The following is an 11,018-nucleotide window of genomic DNA, read 5'->3' as shown; positions in this document are numbered from 1 at the left end:
TTACTAAAATGTGTGTCTGCACGTCTTTGCTCTAGTGTTTTGGGTCAGGTAAAAATTTATTTTGTTTCGTTTATTTCTAAGCTCTTTCTTTTGTAAAAAATGGAATTAATTTAATAATAAATTGACAAGAGAAGTCCTTTGTGATATGATTTAATTAAAATCCCAAATAGTATATTTATCAAAACCAAGACAGGTTTTTGTGCCCTGACATGAACCACCTTCATCAGCTGAATAAAGTGACAAAGATAATGCAAATTCAAAAAAAAAAAAAAAANAAAAAAAAAAAAAAAAAAAAAAAAAAAAAAAAAAAAAAAAAAAAAAAAAAAAACATAAAGGAAGGAAAACTTTTAAAATTTACTATTAAAAAGAGTTAAGAACTAAAACTAAGTCGAATTAAGTTGATTTTTATTGCAATTAAAAATAAATTGTTTATTAAAAATATTTCTTCCAAATATTTGATAAACATGGAGTTACCGGAATATCATTTAGTATTAAAATTTTGTTTTTTATGCCATGAAGAGTCTTTCAGATATTTAGATATCTGATTTCACAATTCTTTTTAAATAATATTGAATGAAAAAAAAAAGAAATTGACTTTCAGTTCATCAGTTTTGCGCGATAGAGTAGTATTGGAGTTTATTCCTGGCATGGTTTTGATGTTTCATTAAATTAAATTTAAGTACGTGTTTTGTTTGTTAAATGTATGGAAGTCCACGTTTACATTAAATTTTATGTATTCTGAAAATTATTATTAATTGGAATTAATAATAATAATTGGATATGAAATTAAGTTTTATCTTTTTTAGATAACAATGGATTGTGTTGTCAAGCCACCTCAAAAGGGTGATCCATCTTATGATCTTTTTATTAAGGTAACCTATTTATTTGGATCATTATATTTTTAATAAGTTTTATATTTCTTTACTACATACAAATACTGAAGCAAAATACTGTTTGTTACATTGAGTGGCTTTAAAGGGTATATCAATGTTTTAGTTCTGTTTAATTTTGTGCACCTTTTTTGTATTTTGATTAAAGGTGTTTTATATTAAGTGATACAAGATGAACCAAGTTTCCTCATTCATGAAACTGCGTGCTACTAGACTAAATTTTTTAGATCTGATTAAATGCAACATAAATAATAGATTTTGATGTATAATCTATGATTTATATTGCAATAATTTATTGTAGATACGACAAAGCTTTAATTTTAAATTGGATATAATAATGGAATAATTTAATTTTTTCAACCCTTTTGGGACATGCAAGTCATATACATGCATTCGTACAGAATGTTTATAGGACTCACCTGTTCTGAAGAGGTTAAACTATTGCTGTATAGACAAGTGAGGTATTGTTTCTGAAATATAATTTTACATTGAATTTGAAGAGATCAAACTCAAGTCAATGGTACTAATACGTTAAAACTTCTAGAAGGTTTTATTTCTCGAAAGTGTAATTTTGTCTTCAAATATACCTTACACATGTGACTTTTTAAACCGACAAATGACGTATTGTTTCTAGTATATTTTTTTATGCTAAATCCTGTAAAATAAAAATTAAATCAATAGAGCTAAAAGTTCTAAAGCTATAATGGTTTTAGGAAGGTATTAATCAAAAATTTTAAGTTTCATTTTTTCTAAACAGTTGTTTTGTTGTCTTAGGATTGATTTGATTCATTTCGGCATAATAGCCCATATGTTTAGATGGGAATATGTTAATTTCTTCTCACAAATAGAAGACAATGTGAATTAAAATATATCAAAAAAATTCACCTGTTATTACTTAAAAACTTGTTTTTATTCATTTGCATCACTTCCTAAACATCTATAATTTTAACTCGTAGTGACGACTTATTACACTAAATGCTTATTTCTTTCTTTAGCATATTAAAGTACAATAAATTAGTGTCTATAAAAGCAAAATTTTAAGTTAATAAAAAAATGATCTGCGACTAATTCTTTCACTATTTTTTCTGAAATCTGCTTTCAAAAAATTATCAGAATCAGCCATTGGTTTCTGAACACTTTTTTTAATTGTAGGCTTATATTATTTACCAAAAATTAATGATATAATTTTAAATGTGGGCAATTTGAAATTTTTTTTAAATGCAGAATATTATGAACTTAAAATGCAGTTTTTACTTTTCAAAAATGCATGAATGTAATATAATCATTAATTCGTAGCAGGTGGAATATTTATTTGATGGTTGTCTTTTTTCTATTCTGTTAATTTTTTTTTCATTTGAAGCAGTCATACAATAATATATTTCAGAAGTTATTTTTTTATATTTTGATACTTATATACCATATTTTCAGGTATATAAGTCTACTTTTTGAGACACTAAATTGAATGAAAGTTATGGGGTCTAGTTTATCAGTGATTGAAAGTTTTCATTCCTGTAACATATTAACACTAGATTCATAAACGTACATAGGATATACACTATTGATAATCATTCATCAAACCATTTCCGAGGGTATTTAGAAGTTTATCTTTTTGTCTCTTTTACTTGAAAAGTTACAAGTGTTTTGCAAGGTCTGAGAGACGAATGTTTATAAATCTAGTTTTAAATATCCGTTAGCTTAAAACATCTACTTGTTCTGTTTATATATATAAAAAAAAAATTATAAAAGTTATACAGTGAGAACATACTCAAAAGAGATAACAAAATTAAAAGTTTTTGTGAATGAAGAACCTTTATTGTAGGTCATGTTGATTCTAGAAATCTAAACTATATCATCCATGTTGATTTGAAATGCTTCACTTGGTGACTGGTTTGGCTTGTTGTAATCGATTAAAAATAATTTTTCAATAAATGGGAATACTATGGCCCACACCAAATACTCCATGTTAAATTTAAATGAGTCAATCTGTAGACTTGATTGACTTTTACAAGGGAAAATATGTTAATTCTTTTTTTGTGTAATATTTTATTTCTCCTATGTAAATAAAAGAAGAAAGATTAATGAATATCCCTAATAATTACAATTTGTCGTTTATTTTAAATCTGTATTATAAATGAACTTCTATAATTCTACAGGCAAACTTTATGACACTTTATATGCATGTTTTTGAAGAAAAAAATTTTTTTTAAATGTTTTAACTAGTGATGTTTTTTCTTTGTAATTAATTTAATATTTGTGTATTTTAGGAAAAATCTGAGGTACTGAAATCTTTAAAGGAAAGAGCGTTGCTAGTTGAGAAGACCTTTAACAAGATTAGAGGAATGAAATGTAATGCTGTAGTTGGAGCCATGTATGCTTTTCCTAGAATAACTCTGCCTGAAAAGGCTATTCAAAAAGCTAAGGTAAAACTCAAAAGTTTTTGTATGATTTTTTTTTCTTTGATTAATGAAGAATTTATGCATTAAGTTTCCTTTAATTTAAAGTAAGAATTTTATAACTGAAAAAAAAGTATAGCATATAAAACTAAACATATTTTATTTGGAAGAAATGGGAAGTTGGTCCCTGCTCATGTCTGAGCCTCTGAAATGAACCATTAATGATTAGTATTTCCACTTCATTAAATAAGTCTGAAAAAAAAATGAAAATGAATAATTTTATCACCTTAAAACTATTTTTAAATTTAAACAAGGTGAGATGAAGTACTAGTCCTCAGACATAAAAGTACATAGTTAGCTAATACAAAGTTTTAGCTTAACTGAATTTTGCAACAAAAAACATTTAGAAAACTATTATCCACATTTCATATCAAAATGCTCCTTAAATATTACTCAAAGAGTGTGCTAAAATTTATCTAACTGTTTTTGAGTCATGTGAGTAAGATGACCATAAAAAATTTAAACCATGAAATTTTTTTGAAGGAGCAGTAAAGAGAATAAACTATTTATTTCTATATTGTGATTAACTTTTTTGCATTTTCTTTGTTATTTTGTTCAGAATTTTGCAACATATTTTATTTTTTTACTCTGCAATGATTTTTCTCCCTGCTGTTTCTTCTAAGTGCAATGTTTTCTATAAGCCTAATTGCACGGTAACGTGTTGTAACCTTCTCTATAGTTTAACTCCCAACCTCCAGCGTTATAACGTTAAACTAACTCTAAAGTAGAACAATAAATTTAAATTAAATTTACTAGGTACTGACATCAACAAATAATCCACGTATAATTTCTTAGAAAGTAAAACACAGCAAACTTCTTACCAATGAGCAATTGAGCAATACAATAGGCTTTGTAGTAGGCCAAAGTGTGAATCTGAAAGATTTTTGGAACAAAATACATGCACCAGACTATCAAAAAATGCAAACGGCAAGCTGAAAAAACTGTAAATATAATTTATCATCAAAAGAATATTTAATGTTTTTATTTTCAGTATTACTTTGTTTAGAACAGAAAGTTAAACAGAAAATTTAAACAGCTTTCTTTACAATTTCATTTACTGAGCACTGAACAACTCAATAGTTAAAGATCGGTATTTATAGAATTTTTTTTTTATTGCTGTTGAAATACAAAAAATAACTGGTATCGATTAGTTAATGTTCTCTCATACCAAAATTTTGATAAACTTTAAGACTTTTCTTAAATCGAATATTTTTTAAGTAGGGTTTTAATAATCTCTAAACGAAAACACAGTAAATATGCTGCTTTTATAAGTAATTTAATGGACGATCCCTCAACTCACCATTTAAAAATTCTGTATGATGATCTGTATGATTCTGAGTTGATGATTGGAATCCTATCATTTTTAAAATCAGATGAAAGAGATCAAAAATTAAAATCTTTTGATTCCTCAAATTGATTATTTTAAGAGCCATATTTGTTTTAGTATTTGTCTGTATTAGTAAAGAGAATGTTCTGAAGGCAAACAAAAATCAGAAATAATAGGACAAATAGCTAAAAATCAGGCCAAATAAGGACTATATATTTTTCATCAGGAAAATCAGGATAATAATATTTACTTCATATAATATTTTATAATGCTAGATTTGACTTTATGATCTTATGTTTAATATTTTTTGTTAAATGTTTTTATTTGTTTCTTACTAAGGCAAAGTTTGTTTTAAGTTGAACATAAATATAAAAAAAACAGATGAAAAAATAATCTAAACTATAAATATATTACGGCAGCCACGTGAAGTAACAGATGGGAAGCTGAATCTTATTAAACAAAAAATAAAAGGTTTGAAATTTTTATCATTTTTTATAAAAGTGAGAATTTGTTTAAACCTTTTTTGAATTCAATGTATTTTTTAAATCAGTGAAATACACACTTGTTTTATTTTAGTCACTTGGACAGGCTCCTGATTTTTTCTATGCAATGCAACTTCTTGAGAATACTGGGATATGTGTAGTACCTGGAAGTGGGTTCGGGCAAATACCAGGAACATATCACTTCAGGTAATTTGAAGCTCTTACTAAATTCTAAGCAAATAACTTATCTAACTGAAATATCTTTTTTTTCTTCAAAGTATGCACATTGATATTCTGCATTATAATCATGAGAAAAATTACTTTTTTAAATTGCATTTTCAATAACTATGCTGTTTATCTTTCTTTCATGTTATTGTCATTTATATTTTATTATTATGTCAAAAAAGACATAATGTTTTTATTCATTATGTCTTTTTTAATTTATATATTTCGAATTTTTTTTTGAATAAAATGGCTTCTCTTTTATTTTGAGAGGCATAATTGGCTAGAATGCTTTAAAAAAAAAAATTAATAATAATAATTGGTAGTGTTCAAAGTAATACTATTAGAGCTTCAGAAATATATTTGACAAAATAATTTATGTTTTATGATAATTTTTGTAATTTAAAGTGTAGGCACATTTTATTCTAAAAATTATTTATACTTGCCCTTTATTTAATTTTGAGTTTATTGGAAATGAATTATTTTAAAATATAAAATTTACTAATCCTGTTATTTTAGGATTCTGTCATAGAATATGCTTGAATTAGTTTTTATTATTTTCTATGATCATATGATTAAATTTTATATGATTTAATGTCAGAAGGAAAAAAAAACATGCCACTAGAGATATTGATTGCTATTGAAACAAGCTTTTCCATTTTATCAATACGCACAGGTAACAAAATGACACACTCTGGAAAATATATAATAATTAATTGGTGAAATTATTACTGTAAAAATATTAATTTGTTTCATTATCTTTAATCTGTTTTAACTTTGTCTTATCTGTTTGCACCAATTCTCTAACTAAACAAAGAAATGTGTATAGAATTGTTTCTTTACACTTCAATCTGCACAAATTTAAAATAGACTTGATGGTAAGAAATGCTTAAATAGATGACCTTTAATAAACACCTAGTGAGAATGAAACATGTTATATTTTTATTATACAGTAAAACCTCGCTACAACAATATTTTGCGGACCAAATAAGAATATTGTTGTAGAGGGATATATTGTTATATCGAGGGCCCACATAATTCTGGGACGCAATAAGATTTTTTGAAATTTAATGTTATATATTCATTAACTATAAATATATTTATATATTATCGAAAAAATTAATTTGCAAAGTGTTTATTACGGTTAAGCATTAAAAACAATGGATATAAATACAGAACATAAGATTGTAAACTTACCTTAAAAAAACATTTTTATTGAAAAAAATCCGATATTTTTGTTTGTTTATTCATTTTTCTGACTGTTAAGTCAACCAACAAAGTATGCATAGAGTCCAATGCCCGAAAATGATTTTCATTTGTGAATGGAAGACTTGAGAAAAATGTCTTTAGAGATTTTACGGATTGAAGAGCTTCATGGGGTGACAATACGGACTGTGATACACATGGATCATCATCACCATCTTCTTCCTCATCATTATTTTCCATTTCATCCGTAATTTCAGAGAGAATCTCTTCATCACTAACTCCTGCGAAAATTGTGAGATCGTCATCGGCAGTTAAATAGTCCTCCACGTTAACACCATATGTTTTACCCATTTTTTCCTCAAGTTGGGATAAAGATTTTTGAAGATTCAAAACAAATTCTTGATTATCTGAAAGATCACTGTCTGTGGAATTTTCTTCACTATTAGAAACAATTTCATCTTCCAAGACACACAAACCGGCCTTTTTCCAACAATTTTGAATAGTTTTTTCTGTTACCTCCCACCAACTACCAGCAATAATATCACATGCTTCCTTGACATTCACAGTTTTAAAAGGATCTTCTACTTTATTTTCGATGTTGACAAGTATCGATTCAACCAAACGCTTCCTGTAGTATCCTTTGAAACACTTGATTATGCCCATGTCGAGTGGCTGCAAAATCGAAGTGCAGTTGGCCGGGAAATAAACAATTTCGACGTTGTGTAGTTTTGGAATTGAGGTGTGAGCGGTGCAGTTATCAATTAATAAAGCAATTTTTTTCTTCCTCTTTTTCATTTCTTTATCTAACATCAACAACCATTCAGAAAAAAACTTAGAAGTCATCCAAGCTTTTTTATTGGCTTTATATTCCACGGGAAGACTTTTCACATTCTTGAAACACCTCGGCTTCAATGATTTGCCGATAACAAGAGGTTGAATCTTGTGTGTCCCTGTGCTATTGGCACACAGAAGAACAGTCAATCTCTGCTTTGATTTTTTTCCGCCGTAACATTTTTCACCCTTAAATGCCAATGTTCGATCGGGAAGGAGTTGAAAAAACAGCCCAGCTTCATCTGCGTTATAAACGTTCTCTGGTTTATACTTTTGAAGAATATCTGTCATCTTCTCTTGCTTCCATTCATTTGCTTCGTTAATCGGAGCAGATTTTTTCTCTCCGTGAACTTCCTGGAAAGTTATTCCATGTCGATCCCGAAAACGCATTAGCCAACCATTACTAGCTTTAAAAGTTTCGTTCCCTAGCATTACTGCGAATTTACGTGCTTGTGTGCATAACAAGGGCCCATTTATCGGGATATTTGTTGCTCTCATCTCTTGAAACCATTTTAAGACGGCAGCATCAATGTTTTCATTAGTTGCGACTTTTAGTCGTTTACGCTTTGGATTAATTAAATTTGAACTTACAGTATCTTCGATCTGTTTTCTTTTCTTTAGAAACGTTGCAACTGTAGATTGAGATAATCCGTATTTTCTAGCTGCATCAATCTGTTTCATTCCATCATCAATATCTTTAATAACGTTAAGTTTATCTTGAAATGAAAGTTGCTTTCTCCCTGCCATTACACTAGTAAAAAATATCCAATACACTGAAGACTCACCAAGCTGAAAATGTTAGCAGCACTAAATGCGAAAAGTTCTGATCGTAGAATTTGCGCTAGCTCATGAAAACACCAGGTGTAGTTTAAATCAGGGATTAAGTGACAGTGATGAACGATGACCAATGGTCAGTATACATTTTTTTCTCTTCCTCAATTTCAATAAACGTGCTCCACCCACCTTCTACAGAAACAGTACCTTCTCAGAGTCGCAGGTGTTACTGTGATGTGTGTGGTCATTTGTGACTCATGATGTTACAATGGTGATTTCTTAAGAACTGAAGGAGGCAATTCTAAAACATGAAGCTCTTAGGGTGGTCTAAGTACCTCAACAGTGAGGGAATGAAATTTGAATACAAAAGCCATTCTCTGATGTGCAAAGAAATAACAGTGGGGTGAAAGATCATAACCAGCAGTGACCCTTTTATCAGAAAAGATGAAAAAAATGGTAAAAGATGACAAAAAGGCATTTTACATTATTTGAAAACCAATAAAAAAAAATAGAAAATAATGTTGAAATTTGAAAAAAAATCGTTTTACAGAGGTTTACTGCTTCAGAGAATATCGTTATATTGAGAGGAAGATAACATTAATCCATATGCAAGTTTGGCGGGACCACGGAACATTATCGTAATAGAGGGAGTTATTGTTGTATCGGATATCGCAGTAGCGAGAGTTCACTGTAATTCATTAAGTAAAATCTAATTGCTTGTAAGTAATTTTTATTTTGTCAAGTTATAAAAAGGTTTTGATTTTACAGGACAACAATACTACCACAGACTGATAAATTGAAAGCTATGTTGAAACGGCTGGAGGAATACCATGAAAAATTTCTGGATGAATATAAGTAGTAAGTAGATCTTTCAATCTTAGATAATTTTAAAAATTAAAATGTTATTTTTTAATTATCTTATTTCTACTCTAATAATAAACCATGTTTTAAAATGATAATTTAATAAGTCATGTTATATCTTTGAGTTTGAAATATACCATCATTTATTAAAAAATTTAAATTTGTCTGTATTAAAACTAAAACTGCTTACTTGAAATTAAAAAAAAAAAGGTGAAACTAATTTGCATCTGACTTATAATATGGCAGAATCAAAATTTTTAAAATGTATTTAATTCTGTAATAATGAATGTACTCTGATATATCCTCATAAGTCGAAAATTGTGAAGCTTTAAAGAGCTTTGGTCAGGATACGTAGTAATTTTATACTTTTAGGTTCGTCTTGCATATTTACCTATACATATTTTCAAGAAAGATTATGTGAAATATACCTCCTTCAAATTGTTTTATGAGAGTTTAATTTTTGATTAGTATACTAAAATAATTACAGAAGTATAAGACTTATTTTTAATTATGATAAAAGTTCTTATAGTTATTAAAATGAATTAGTAAGAGTTTGTTTTTAATTGTGTAGTTAAGTATATATATCAGAGCAGGAAAATTGTATGCCCCTGGGATGTAAAAATTATGCTTAATGAAATATTTTTTACTCTTACATGCTTGTCATGTAAATATTCTAACAGAGATCCTTATACTGTTTTAGTGCCCCTCAAATTTTGACAAAAATCAAAGGTACTACTTATTGCTTTGATGAAAAGTACTGATAAGGGGGGAGGAAGGAAAAAAGTTAATTATATTTGATAGGACCTAAATATTATTGAATTGATTATAGAAATAAGAATTTATTAAACAAAGTTAGCTTATTATTTTATTCCAGTAGTCATACTTATAACATCGTTTTAAAATAACATCTTGAAGGATCTGCAATTGCTGATACTGCTTTATTATTCTGATATAATTTTAATAAGATCACTTAATATCACTAATACCACTATAATAAGAATTCTTTATATTTACTCCATCAATGCTGATTTGTTCTTAATACTTCTTTCATAATAATACTTAACACACTTTTGATTTATTCTTTAAATAAAAGTGGGAATGTTGTTAATATAATTTTTTTCGACAGACTATTTACATTTATAAATTTCATCAAGAGTTATAGTGGAAGAAGGTTTTAAGTGATGTTTTTGTGAATTTAGGAACATTAGCTTTAAAAAAAGTATGGAACAGCGGAAATCTGCTTATAAAACAAATACAGTAGGGAACCGATTATCCGGAACGATCGGGACCATCGCTATTCCGGATAACTGATTTTTCCGGTTTTCTGAATCGCTACAAAAAGCCGTTTTTTTATTGTCAAACTCAACTAAAAAAAAAAAATATTTGGAAATAATCTTAAAAAAAGGAAAAAACAATGAATTAATGCACTAATGATAATTTCCAAAATGATGGTAAGTTAACATCTTTCAAAAAAGAAAGAAAAATCCTGAAATCCGAATTTCGTTCCGGTTTTTTGGTTTTCCGGTTTTCTGATTTCCGGATAACGGGTTCTGTACTGTATTTACTGTAATACACTATCTAGTTTAAAGACACCAAGTTCTTTACACATTGTTGAGCACAATATGATTTTTAAAACCAAAAATGTGGCATATTTGTGAATGTCATTTGGTACCTTCTTTCATTAATCTCTTCCACTGATGTAGTGAATTTAATTTTTTAAACATTAATAGAGATTTTCTATATTATTTTTTTTTATTATTTTTTTATTTAAAAAAAATAATAATAATAATTTTTATTTAAGGTTCTTCAGCTATCTTCAAAAGTCCACTCAATAACTGAGAATGACTTTACATTACATTCATAAATGTTATCTTGTTGTTGAATTACATTATTTAGAATGTTCTTTTGGAAAATCTGTTTTCTGTAAATGAAAGAAATATAATAAAATCTGATATTGTTAGCTCGTGTAAAG

The 11,018-nt window shown here is 27.7% G+C and overlaps 2 protein-coding genes across 2 annotated transcripts; one reads left to right on the top strand and one right to left on the bottom strand.

Moving 5' to 3' along the window:
• Positions 1-6: 6 nt before the first annotated feature.
• Positions 7-11,011, top strand: LOC122273009 (alanine aminotransferase 2-like). Its single transcript, XM_043057053.2, has 6 exons — positions 7-48; positions 807-872; positions 3,155-3,310; positions 5,247-5,359; positions 8,954-9,043; positions 10,848-11,011. Coding segments are annotated over exons 2-6 (420 nt in total). The 5' UTR covers positions 7-48; positions 807-812; the 3' UTR covers positions 10,849-11,011.
• Positions 6,324-8,876, bottom strand: LOC122273008 (tigger transposable element-derived protein 6-like). The gene has a single exon (XM_043057052.2). The coding sequence runs from the start codon at positions 8,156-8,158 to the stop codon at positions 6,587-6,589; it is 1,572 nt and encodes a 523-aa protein (XP_042912986.1). The 5' UTR covers positions 8,159-8,876; the 3' UTR covers positions 6,324-6,586.
• Positions 11,012-11,018: the final 7 nt, after the last annotated feature.

The sequence above is a fragment of the Parasteatoda tepidariorum genome, unplaced genomic scaffold (assembly GCF_043381705.1).
Source record: "Parasteatoda tepidariorum isolate YZ-2023 unplaced genomic scaffold, CAS_Ptep_4.0 HiC_scaffold_1673, whole genome shotgun sequence".
NCBI classification, from domain to species: domain Eukaryota; kingdom Metazoa; phylum Arthropoda; class Arachnida; order Araneae; family Theridiidae; genus Parasteatoda; species Parasteatoda tepidariorum.
Note: the sequence above shows the minus strand (reverse complement) of the source record. Positions and strands in the feature narration are given on the sequence as shown.

What these genes read in the sequence shown, in the direction of transcription:
- LOC122273008 (XM_043057052.2), bottom strand. Translation starts at nt 8,158, where the DNA reads ATGGCAGGGAGAAAGCAACTTTCATTTCAAGATAAACTTAACGTTATT.
- LOC122273009 (XM_043057053.2), top strand. Translation starts at nt 813, where the DNA reads ATGGATTGTGTTGTCAAGCCACCTCAAAAGGGTGATCCATCTTATGAT. An exon ending in CTTATGATCTTTTTATTAAG is followed by an intron (nt 873 to 3,154) that starts GTAACCTATTTA and finishes TGTGTATTTTAG; the next exon opens with GAAAAATCTGAGGTACTGAA. An exon ending in AGGCTATTCAAAAAGCTAAG is followed by an intron (nt 3,311 to 5,246) that starts GTAAAACTCAAA and finishes GTTTTATTTTAG; the next exon opens with TCACTTGGACAGGCTCCTGA.